The 12,438-nt window shown below is 43.9% G+C and overlaps 1 protein-coding gene across 2 annotated transcripts in view; it reads left to right on the top strand.

Moving 5' to 3' along the window:
- CDC25A (cell division cycle 25A) overlaps window positions 1-12,212 on the top strand; it is a 28,329-nt gene extending 16,117 nt beyond the window's left edge. For both annotated transcript variants that reach the window (XM_043541819.1, XM_037891398.2), the window contains exons 8-16: window positions 502-639; window positions 1,921-1,995; window positions 3,746-3,898; window positions 4,278-4,367; window positions 4,964-5,026; window positions 5,124-5,222; window positions 6,094-6,224; window positions 6,558-6,669; window positions 8,949-12,212. In XM_043541819.1, the coding sequence (XP_043397754.1) occupies window positions 502-639; window positions 1,921-1,995; window positions 3,746-3,898; window positions 4,278-4,367; window positions 4,964-5,026; window positions 5,124-5,222; window positions 6,094-6,224; window positions 6,558-6,669; window positions 8,949-9,089 (1,002 nt within the window). In that variant the 3' untranslated portion in view covers window positions 9,090-12,212. The remainder of the gene's footprint in view (window positions 1-501; window positions 640-1,920; window positions 1,996-3,745; window positions 3,899-4,277; window positions 4,368-4,963; window positions 5,027-5,123; window positions 5,223-6,093; window positions 6,225-6,557; window positions 6,670-8,948) is intronic.
- The last annotated feature ends 226 nt before the right edge of the window (window positions 12,213-12,438 follow it).

Here is a 12,438-nt window from a genome sequence, read left to right as displayed (position 1 = left end):
GTTACTCTGATAAATGCATACTGAGTCTGTGAATTTCCATTGTGGAACATAATGACCCATGCTTTGAAGTTAGCAACCTTCATTTGTATTTCCAAAGCTCCAATTGCATTTGATGGGTAAACTTAATTACCAGGATATACGCTATGTAAATTATAATGTAATGGCACATAACAATCCTTCATTAGTTTTCATGAAGTTTACACATCAAGTAAATTCTCATCTTAATACTAACACTCACTTTTGATCTATGATTAATTAAGTACAGGAATATACAAATGTAACGTGATAGCAATCAACAGGGTATGGATAGGTGAAAACAATACCTATTAACACATCAGTGAATTGGTCTATGCATACTAGTACACTTAACATTTCTTTGATATTCACACACAAGTGAATTGGCCTATGGCTCTGACCTGCTGGCCTGTCAGTGTCACACACAATCCCCAGAATAAAGGGCTGGATGGAGGCTTCCATTCAACCAAAATGTCTTCTTTCCAGTTTCCCACTGGTGAAGCCCCTGAAGGTGACTTGGGAAACTATAGGCCTGCTTTCATGCAGCTATCATCTCTAACTTCCCCTGACACTGAGGAAGAAGATGATGGATTCCTAGATATATTGGATGGGGAGGACTTGAAGGTACGTGAAAGGGGAGTGGTTGATTTATGCTTGCAGGGGACAGCATTCCTGTGTCTGTATTGAACGCTTATTTAGAAGTAATGTGTATACATAATGTCCTGAGTGCAGACTCTTGATGCAGGTTTTTAAGTGACCATAGTAGTGTAAATTCTAGTTAAGCCTTGCAGGGCCATCAACAATCTGTTAATGGTATTTGTCCAGGGTGAACATCTATGTTGAGTAACTACAATAAGATAGAACAATAGAATTCTTTCATCACAAGTGGCAAAAAGTTGGTAATTGCAGATGATCCTCCAAGAGGACTTAATGCTGTAGACCATGTCTACACTACAGACCTTACAGCAGCACAGCTGTACGGTTTCCCATGTAGCCACTCTGTGCTGGTGGGAGAGAGTTCTCCCACTGGCATAATTAAACCACCCCAAAGTGGTGGTAGCTATGTCGGCGGGAGAGCGTCTCCTGCTGACAGTACTGTCCACGCGGGTGCTTTTGTCAGTGAAACTTATGTCCGTCGTGGGGGTGGGTTTTTTCATACTCCTGACCGACAAGTGTTTTACTGACAAAAGTGCTAGCATAGACATAGCTGTAGTCTTTTCCACCTCTTATTGCCTTTCATAGAATTACAAAAATGTTATGCTTCTGCTTCTAACAGTAGACTGTAGACCTTGTCACTTCAGTTCCTCACCAGCAGACAGTAGCAGTTAAATGGAGACAATTTGCTGCTGTTCCTATGTTGATGATAAAATACTCACATTGCAATTTACTGGGGAATGCCCAGGAAATAGTGGGAAGGAAAAAATCTGTCTACAGTGGGGTGTTTAATGGAGAAGCCATATTTCTGGGGATGGAGTCATGATTGGTAAGCCCAGAATTGGATGTACCTTCTTTGCAATCCTTTGCTTAAACAGGATGCTGTTCCTATTTGAATGCATGAGAGCAGGAGACTCTTAAAGTTGTAAAGTAACATTTTTAAAAACCATAAATGCATTTTTTGTTAAATGAATCAATTGCTGTAACTTCCCTTACAACAGCTTTAAGACTCTGCCTTTCCAGTATCCTAGTCTTCATTAGAGTGGAGTTCCTGCTAATCTAAGAATTACCAGATAAATGGTAGTTCCCACAGTAGTGAATGAATAAGTAATCCCAGAGAACTGTTCTGCCACCTGCATTAAATTTAAATGCCTGCTTGAGCTGTGCAAAAGCCTTAGACATGTTGTGTAATCACTGTCCATGATAAAATGTGGTTCTCCTGAAATGTGATAGAACTTTCTGCTTCCTCAGAACAATGAAGAGATGCCATCTGGTGTGGCAAGCCTTTGGACGGCTCCACTGGTCATGAGAAAAGCAGACAACTACGTAAGTGTCCCATCCCAACATAATGAAACTTGCATCTCTTTCAAAAGGCCGTCTAGACCATTGAAATTCCTTATTAAATACATATTAAATCATTACTCTTAGTTGGCATCCCTCATACACTCAAGCCATACATTTGCTAATATGGCTTTCGAAAACTGCCCTTGAGACAAGTGACCATAATTGCGACATTGAGCCTGTACCTCTCGGGATCCAGGGCATGGTAGTCCCTACGTGTTTGCTCTTAACCTTAGCCTGCCTAATGACTAGAGGGTTCTGTCTTTGTAGCATTTGGAAACAGTAGGACAGTGTCTATAGGATTTAAAGCTTCAGCAATTTGAGAGAGATGTCCAAAGTTTGCATCCTAAACAGAGTCTTACAAATGTCTCTGCAACCCATTCTGCGTACACCCATCTGTAATCCCTCCAGCCACCATCTTTTAAGGCTGAAGTCTGGATTCCCTTCACAGTCCATCAGCTCAGTTCTGTAATCTGCCAGAGGATTTGCTGTCAAGCTCTACAACACACTCCCTCACCCAAAGGGCAGAGCATGTGTCTCTTGTAGTGTTCCCCAAACTCGGGTAAACCTGCATAGCAAGAGACCAACATTGGGACCTAAGATCCCTACAAACCACGTGGCGCAGCAGCATTTGTAATGCTGCGCGGGCACTCAGGGAACCCGCCCAGCTGGGACCTGCCGTGGCCGGGGGGGCACCTCTCTCCCAGCCCCAACTGCTGGGGGAGGGGCACTCATAGGCGCTGACTTCCCCGCTAGCCAGGAGTACTCAACACCCCCCCCAAGTTCTTACCCCCGCTCTGCCCTGTCCCGCCTCTTCCTCACCTCCTCCCTCAAGTGCGCCCCATCGCTGCTCCTCTCCCTCCCTTCCTACATGCGGCGAAACAGCTATTCGAAGCAGGTGGGAGGTGCTGGGAGTGAGGGGGAGGAGTTTGTCAGTGGGGCTGCCAGCAGATGAGAGGTGCTGGGGGGAGGGGGAGCTAGGCTGCCAGTGGGTGCTTATGTGTAGCACCCGTTTAACTTTTTTCTTTGTGGGTGCTCCAGCCCTGGACCTGCTAGGGGAGGGTTGGCCCGAACATAGCCCTGGCCTGGACCTGCCATGGCCTAGGTGCCCCTTCCCGCCCCCCCGCCCCAACTCAGCCCCGTCTGGGACCTGCTGCTGCCGGGGGAGGGGCACCTATCCCATTGCCCCGGAGAGAGGGGGTTCTCGCTCCCTGCCGTAGCCCCGGAGCACACTTCTGCACCCTAAATCCCTCATCCCCAGCCCCACCTCAGAGCCCGCACCCCCACCTGGAGCCCTCACCCCCCACACATGCCAACCTTCTGCCCCACTCTGAGCCCCCTTCCACACTCCGAACCCCTCAGCCCCATCCCCACCACATGAATTTTATGTGCACCAATATGAAGGTCATGTGTCACACATCACCTCCATATTGGTGCACATAAAATTCATTCTGCACATGAAAAATTAAAAAAAATTAGGGAGAACTGTGATTAGGACCCAGGTTTCTTGCATGGCAACTAAATATATGGCCCAGTATTGAAGTTAAAAGAGGTCAGCTGGCTGTGGCACCAAATTATGTCTCAGCTACTTTGTGGTGATGGTCCAACACCCACTCATGCTCTAATGAAATCTTCTATAAACATGTTTGCAGGAAACTAAGTTTGAGACTGATCTAGACTTTAACCTCATCCTTGGCTGGGGGGAGTGTCTAATTTTTCTCTGCTTCTTTTCCAGATTAAACGGTGCAGATTGTTTGGATCACCATCTCTGCCCAGTGGTGTGGCTAGGACTGCCCTGAAAAGAATGGAAAGGTCCCAAGAAGAGACCTCTCCAGGAAACAGCAAAAGGAGGAGAAATGTGCCTGGAACACCTTCTGAAGAAGCAGTGGTTGGTGGCTTAATATCTAATGTTGACCCTTGTCTAATCAGTTTTATTTTGTGAGGCTAGGTATCCAATTCTTTTATAAATTATAATAAGGATGTTCAAGAGAACAATGATCTTCCAGGTAGATAACTGTTCGTCTGACAAGCTGTAGTCTCTTAATGCATGATGTTAAAGAATGGGTTAGGTGAGCTTAAGCTCAGGTCTTCCATTGTGATCCCAAGTGAAAATAAATTTGAGGGTGTGACAGGCCAGGATTTAGGTGTTCTATGATATATACCAATTGATGTTAGTGTCCACTCTTAGTGAAGTGCATTGATTCTCTGTGGGAAAGGATAATAGGCCATTGTTACTCAGCAATCTTCTCTAACTGTTGTTCCTGTAGAGTCTGAAACTAATTAGAACTCAGTCATCCTCAGAGATTGAGAGCATTTTGGACAGTGACCAAAGGAATCTTATTGGCGATTTCTCAAAGGTAACATTGATTTTTTTTTTAATAGCATCTTTGTGTGTCAAACTAACCCAAGTCAGGTTCTCTCTTGCTCCAACAGTGCATGTCTGAGGGCTCTATAAATGCTAAGCACTAAAGTACTTTAACAATCATTAACTAATTAACTCCTCACCCTTGTGAGGTATTCTCAATCCTTTCCCACAATATTCATAATTCTCTAACTCCCTACAAACTGTTAAAATTGCATCCATTTTCCCTCTGACTCTTTAGATTGTAAGGTCTTGTGGGTGGGTGGAGTTTTAGAGACTGGCTGCTATGTCAGTGTGGGCAGCCACAATCCATGACACACATGGAGGACTACAAAATGACTCAACTTCCTGGAAGTCTTCGTGCCTTGACTATTGTTAAGAACGCTGTTGTTTGGCTTGACCAGATTGCCTATGCCAAATTAATAATAAAATAAATAATGGGCAGGTGCCTCTGCTGATCTATGAGTGTCTAGTTATACTAGTGGGTGCTATAAAATCAATAATTAGACATTCTGTAACTGAGATGTATGGTTTACACTGTCATAAATGGGATTTCCTCAGTCTGAGTTAGCTTTTGTTTTCTTTTTTTAGGATTATCTTTTCCACACTGTAGATGGGAAGCATCAAGATTTAAAATATATTGACCCAGAAATGGTATGTATCCCAGCAGCAATAAGAAACTGCTTTTTACAAGGAAGCAAACTCATGTAGCACATAAGATAAACTCCTGAAATCTTCTTTTTCTGTGCAGATTGTATCTGTGCTGACTGGGAAGTTTGCAAGCTTCATTAAGGAGTGTGTGATAATTGACTGCAGATATCCATATGAATATGAGGGAGGCCATATCAAGGTACAGTGACCCTGCAGGAGAAATGTATAGGTGTCTGATGTATGGCTACCCTTTGGGCAAATCAGGGAGCCCTGGGAAGTATCTTTAAAGATGCTCAGTCTTAACCATTCATGAGAAAATCCAAGGGAAGGCTGGCTGCTGAGGGCTTTTTTTTTCTTTTCTTTTGTTGCCCCTTCAGGTTAAGGAGATGGTGTCTGATCTTGTATTTAAAATTATATTACAGCCCTGCCCAAAGTCCCCAAACACAATTGGGACCATGTTGTGCTGTGTGCTGTACAAACTGTTTAGGACTAAGCTCACTCTTCGTGATCTCTGGATTAGCTTTCCCTCTGAAGGGAGGAACACTCAGCTCTCCTTGGCTGGAAGCAGGGAGTTCCTTAATGGGAGGTGTAGGGCAATTGTAGAGGACTGGCTGGACACTTGTTTCTCTGTAGAAGAATCAGAATGTTAGGGTACCTATTGTCTCTCGGGAAACAGATATTAAAAACTTCCGTAGCTTAATCGGACATTCAGTTTACTTGAACTAAACGTTAATATTCTAGCTGTAGAAGAAATGACCTTATTCTATTACACAAGCTTTGACATGTGAGCACTTATTCTGAAGGGTGCTGCTTGAGTAAGCTGGCTAGTTTGAAAAAGAAGTTCAACAGAGCCCTGTGCTTTGAGGTGGAAGGCTAAATCCTAAATCCTACCGATGTTGTGCAGTCACCCAAGTGACCACAAGAACGGGAGCTGTTCCAGCAGAGAGTACTGCTCTCCAAGGAGTGTAAACAGCAAAGCAAACTGCACTCAACAAGAAGATAGAAGTGGCTTTGTTACATCTCCCCTCCTAACTTGTGCTGTATGCTCAGTTGCGACTCTGCCTTCCCAGGGTGCTGTAAACCTCCACATGGAAGAGGATGTGGAGGATTTCCTGCTGAAGAAGCCTATCATGCCATCAGAGAACAAACGAGTAATAATAGTATTCCACTGTGAGTTCTCCTCAGAGCGGGGTCCCCGAATGTGAGTATCTGAGCATGGTCCTACCTATACTGGGATTGGAATCCCACAGCTGTGCTAGTGACAGTTGTTACTAGTAAGCTTTTGAAGGTGGCTTAAGACTTTAGATAGCAGCGTGTCAACCGCTTACGCAATTTACTGTAGTAGGCGCTGGCTGTGTCGTTCCTGATAGACAACTAGTTTTCAGAATTTGTCAGACAGTACAGCAATTGTTTCTAACAGGTGGTAGCTGGCTGCTGTACTCTGTTCTTGGAGTATCGGGAGGCACAGGTTAGGAATGTGGTTTGCGCAAATATAACTTAGGTTTGTAGGTTTTAACCTCTGTCCCTATTACAGGTGCCGGTTTGTGAGAGAGAGAGACAGACTAGGGAACGAGTACCCCAACCTGCATTATCCAGAGCTCTATGTGCTAAAGGGGGGCTATAAGGACTTCTTCTTAAGATGCCAAGTAAGGATCGCTCATTTATTAACTTCTCATTGCCCTTTTGTTTTCACTCTTCACAACAGGGATAACATTGAACAAATGCCTCTCTCTCCAGCTAAATTCAGCTATAGGGCTTAAACTGTGCTTCTGAACAGATGAAGAGTATTTCACTGCACTATACTTGATTCTTGCTCTTTTGTACATAGTGGTCTTGCTGTGCTACAAGACTAGATTGATTGCTATGATTAACTTGCCATTTGAGGAGTTTTTGCAATAAAGGTTGTGACCGGGGTCCTAGTGGGGGCCAGCTGTGGTCACTCAATTAGGGTGAACTGCAAAGAATGAGGCAGCCAAACCCCCAAAAGCTGGTGGATATTCCAATACTTAGATTCACCAAGCCAGCATAAAACAGCTTCTTTATTACCTTACTGGTTACTCAGAAGTCCAAACAACACAGTTCCCTTAAAGTGATCCAGCCTCAGGCCTACTTCCAGGTACCCAGGTCAAATATGATTTCTGAAAATCTTATTTCATCATATAAAAGAAAAGGTTCTACCAATCCCAAAGGATCCGACACATCACCTCCCAGGTTAATGAATGTTTCAGATCTTACCCAAATACATGCTACAGCCAGTTCTTATTAACTAAACTAAAATTTATTAAAAAAACGAGAGAGAGACTATGGTTAAAAAATCAATATACATACAGACATGAGTTCAATCCATCGAGGTTTAGATTCATAGCAGAGTTGGTGAGCTTTGTAGTTGCAAAGAGTTCCTATAGAATTCAGTTCATAGGTCATAGTCCAATGTCCAAATCTCTCATTCAGGGCATACCAGCATAACTGGGACCTCAGTCTTGCGACTTAAACTTTCCCTGATGAAGCTTAAGCAGATCTGGGATGACAGAATAGGATCCAAAGATCTTTTGTACATTTCCATGTCTTTTGACAAGCTGGAGTTCTTCAGGGAACAAAAGGTAATTAGGATGACTTTGAAGGAGGTCCATCACCAGTACTTAGCTATACAAGTTAACATAAGGCCATTTGCTTGTTCCTCCCCCATTCACAGTATATTTCAAAGAGAGATGAATACCGAGATATCCCATGTTTACAATTTGTTTAAATGATATCAGAATACAGCATAGACAGGGACTGTTGATTACATTGTGGACCCTACTCATACATATATAAATATACAAAACACAAACATTATCTCCCCACATGTCTTTTGAGGGTTATTTATTATGCAGGATATTCAACCCTTTCTAGCCATGCGTCACAAAGGCTCTTGCCTAAACCCTCTCCACACCTCAAAGCTACCTATTATAGTCACTCTAGCACTCACCAATGTCTCTTGGATGAGGTATAAAATTGACCTTTTGTAGTTTTAAAATCCATGATATTCTTCATGAAATCATGAACAAAGGAGAAACATGGGTTTGTCATTGTCTGACGCTGTATGATGATCAAAAGCTTGAGTTTTTTCCCATAGATTCTCCGCTCGTTTTTACATTAGAAATATCAGAAATGTCAAATCTGGTCTTTGCTGGGGCTCTTCAGTGTATGCTCAGCCCTTATTTTGAAGGGTGATATTAAATCTCTTACCGCTTTTTCTGCCTTAGTGCATTTAAAAGTTTGAGTAAAAATTGCTTTCCATCTCAATCAGGTTCCATTTCTTTGGTGCCACGCCCTTATTCTACTAGTTCTCCAGCTAGCTCTCCATACCATTCCAGCATAGGCAAGGAGAGTGTTCTTTTAAAAATAAAAAAGTAATCCAACCGTGCTCCCTTCCCCCCTTCCTAGCCTTTCTATTGCAGATAAATCCATTTCTTTGTATTTTGTAAGTTCCACTGAAGACTGGTGTCCTAGCCAAATTTCCCCTACGCTCACAGGGTGGACACTGTTTCTCTTTCCTAAATGGCTGTGTAGTATTGCTGTGCTCTGTTGGTTTCACTGGTGGGAAGAGTGTTTCTTGGTAAGAGGCTTTCGGAGGGGAACAATGTGAACATAAGGTTGTCAGCTCTCTCAAAGCCGGGCCATCTTCAGGAGAAAGATGTCAAGCAGAGCTGAATGATGAGTTCAGTTTGTGAATGTTGACTTAAACCACCTTAACCAGTTGTTAAATTGCAATTTGGGGCCTGGATCTAGATGCCACGGTGATAGGATGGTTGGGTAGTTGTATGGAAGGTTGTAAGCATGAGCTTGTTTGCTTGGGACCTGGGGTCTGACAGGGTTCAGATAGGAATGTCATTTGTACATGAAGCAATGACAAATTGATGTGAAACCAGCTTTTCTTTCCTAGAGCTATTGTGAACCCCAAAGCTACCGCCCCATGCACCATGAGGACTTTAAGGAAGACTTGAAAAGGTTCCGCACGAAAAGTAGAACATGGGCAGGTGAGAAGAGCAAAAGGGAACTGTACAGTCGCCTGAAGAAACTCTAAGAGCTGTATTGATGGGCAGCGGAAGACTGCTCACCATGTAGGAAAACTGAAGTGGGAGGGGAGAAGAGTGTATCTGTTCCTTGGTCATGATTATCATGCACCAACTCACTCCATGGACAACTTTGCATTCTTATCAGTCTTGCTGGAAGTGATAAGAGAAACAATATGGAACACTTGTATTCACCATGCTGCTCCTGTTGACCTAGTGATCTGCATGCTGACTGCAAAGATGACTTTTCTGTATGCCTTCCACAACATGGTTCATGGAAATGGATTCTCTTCTATGGCATACATAGAAACAGCTACCCAACAGCCTACTGTAGGTGGGGTGGCTTGAGCTGGCATGTGCTGTGTAAGTGTTAATGGTGAGATTATTTTAGTGCCTATTTTAAAACTATGCCTTATTTTATTATTTAAGTACAGTCGAATGAAGCTAATACCACTGCAGGCGAGTCATCTGGATTGCACTGAGACCTAATTTCTGCTAACAGGCAACCCCTACTGAGGCGTTCTCAAGTCTTTCCTTTCAACTGCAGCTCTGATTGGTTTTTGTTGGCAGTGTAACACACTGTAGTGAAGTGGGATGGGGAGTGGTGCTTCTCTGAGGCTTTTCACACAACTAAAATGCAACACCTACAGGAAGCCTACTGACAGTATAACGGGAAACTGCTCGTTGTACAGATATCATGTTCTTTTAATTTATTCTGTGATCTAGGTTGCTTTATTTTATATTTTAACTTCAGGAACTTCTCCTTAGCTGCTTCATTAAATCTGAAGGAACCATCATTTCAGAGTGGGCAGAATTACTGCCAGTTCCCATAAACCAGAGAACAGGTTGCTTCTGATGAACTCTGAAATGCCAGGCGGCAAACCTGATTATGTATTTAGCGTTGCCAAATTGAGCAGTGATGGAGCAGCATATTGCTGCTTCTTTCAGTTCTAGGTATTATCATGGTTTACATCTGGAAGAGAACCTGGCTATATGGAATCATGCTTATCCTGTCATTTGCAAGTTGATTTGCTTCTCAGTGAAACTGCAGCCACCTCCCGCTGTGCAGCTGTTCTAAAACTGCTTCAGCAGCTGTGGATTTTTAACTTCAGGTGTTTACAACTGGTTTGTTGGAAGGACAAAGCAAGAGAGGAGCCTACAGCCAATGAACTTTCACCATCAGTAGATAGTTGATGCTGGTAAAAGGAAAAACTTTCAAAGGCCGGCTTTGTGTTCTCCAGTTAAATAAAGAGCTAAATCCTAGAAATTAGCTACCCAAAGCAGAGGATCCCGTGGCAAGAGATTGTGCCAGTGTTAAACCTGTTCTAGTTGCTTCTTTGGCAACATGTAAAGCATGTCTAGCAAATGCTAAAGCAGTCTAATGCAGTGGCAGGCAAACTGTTTGGCGTGAGGGCCACATCGGGTTCCAAAATTGTATGGAGGGCTGGTTAGGGGAGGCTGTCTCCCCCCAGACAGCCAGGCGTGGCCCAGCTCCTATCCAACCCCCCACTTCTTGCCCCCTGATGGCCCCCCCGGGACTCCTGCCCCATCTACCACTCCCTGTCCCCTGACCACCCCCGGACCTCCTACCCCTGACTGCCCCCCCCCTCCCCCCGGGACCCCTGCCCCATCCAACCCCCTGTTCCCCACCCTTTGACTACCCTGACCCCTACCCAACCCTCCCTGCCCCCTTACCATGCTGCCTGGAGCACCGGTGGCTGGCCGCGCTACAGCCGCACCACACAGAGCACCAGGTCAGGCCGCTGCTCTGCAACTGTGCTGCCTGGCCGCCCAGAGCATTGTGCTGGTGGAGCGCTGAGGCTGCAGGGGAGGAGCCAGGAGCTCAGGGGCTGGGCAGGAGGGTCCTGCGGGCTGGATGCGGCCTGCCGGCTGTAGTTTGCCCACCTGTGGTCTAATGACTTAGTATGTGATCTGCCTCTCACTTTGAGCACAGCGAGACTAGTATGCCTGATTTGGCAATGGCTCTGCTTCCCCATGTGCCAACATATCAGTGAAACCAGCTCTATGTGTAAGAAAGCAGCCTTACTTTCCAGAGATTCTCAAAAACCCTTATTTTTAGCTTAGCAGAAATCCTGAAGTGCTTCAGATGGCTTGACTTGTGCCCTTCAGGTCAACATTAAAAAAGGCATTTACATCAAAGTATAGGGTGGGAAAGGTTTTGTGGCGTTTTATTTTGTTTTTAAGTTTTCCATTTCCTAACGTCTACTGTTCAAGTTTTATTCCTTTAAGTTTCAAAAACATTACATAACGCTTTTATTCTTTTTTAAAGTTAAGTCTCTTATGGGTGGATTAATAAGTGTTAAATCAGTGCTGGAGATTTACCAAACTTATAATCAAAAAACAGGAGGGAAGTTGTATTCCACATCCTTGCATGGTATTTTGTATTAGGAATTTCTGTAAGAAGCCCAGTGAAATGACTTAAGTCTAAACTTTCTGAATTATGTGTCAGTATTAAATCTGGGAAGGGGAAAGTTCTGAAATCCAATCAGTAATCCATTTGACTAAAGCTACCTTCTGATACATGATTACCGTCACTGTATGCAGGTGATCAGTATGTACTCAAAGCTGGCAATTTAGCAACATATCTGACGTACACATTCCCCCAGTGCAACATGGCGAACAAATGTCATGTCGGTAACAATTGTGAAGATCCAAGTCACATCCAAAAAAAGCAGGTGGGAGACTGTTTGAGTAATGTTTTTTTTCCCCCCCATTTGAAAAGGGTCATTCACCTTTGGTTTCTTGTGTAACAATAACCATTATAGCAATCTGTGGCTTTACCATTGTATTTCCTGAGAATACCCCCAACTTCCTGGTATTCAGGATATTAAGTGTATGCTGAGTATCGCTGTTTAACACTGCTGTACCACATTGTTAATTAGTTGCAGTGTTCGGTTTGTGTTAGAGTTCCATGTAACCTTGTTGGGGCGGGGGGCAGGGTGTGGAAATACAAAACCTTGTTTTATACCTTACTTTGTTCTTTTGTATGTACCCTGGTTTGGGTGGGAGGGAAGTTGTAAGATGTACATGGTCCTAAACAGGATCTGTACTAATGCAGCCTGCATCTGTAATAGACTCTTGCAGGCTGAGGGAATAAACTACCTAAACTCCAAGCTGTTTGTTTCCAATGTAGTTCCATCATTACTACCCTTGAGCAGTGTGGTGTAGTGTGGACAATTCCCAGGCTGCCTCTCTCACTTGGAAGAAGCTCCCTATAAACATCTGCAAAACCAACTCATTATCCTCCTCCAAATCTCTCCTTAAAACTCCTCTGCCATGAAGCCTAGCAAAGACTTAATGGTTAGGCTGTCATTGTTTCTTGTACTCCTCTGCTGGACT

The sequence above is a fragment of the Chelonia mydas genome, chromosome 2 (genome assembly GCF_015237465.2).
Source record: "Chelonia mydas isolate rCheMyd1 chromosome 2, rCheMyd1.pri.v2, whole genome shotgun sequence".
Classification (NCBI taxonomy): Eukaryota; Metazoa; Chordata; order Testudines; family Cheloniidae; genus Chelonia; species Chelonia mydas.
The sequence above is the reverse complement of the archived record's forward strand: the minus strand, read 5'-3'. Positions and strand labels throughout refer to the sequence as shown.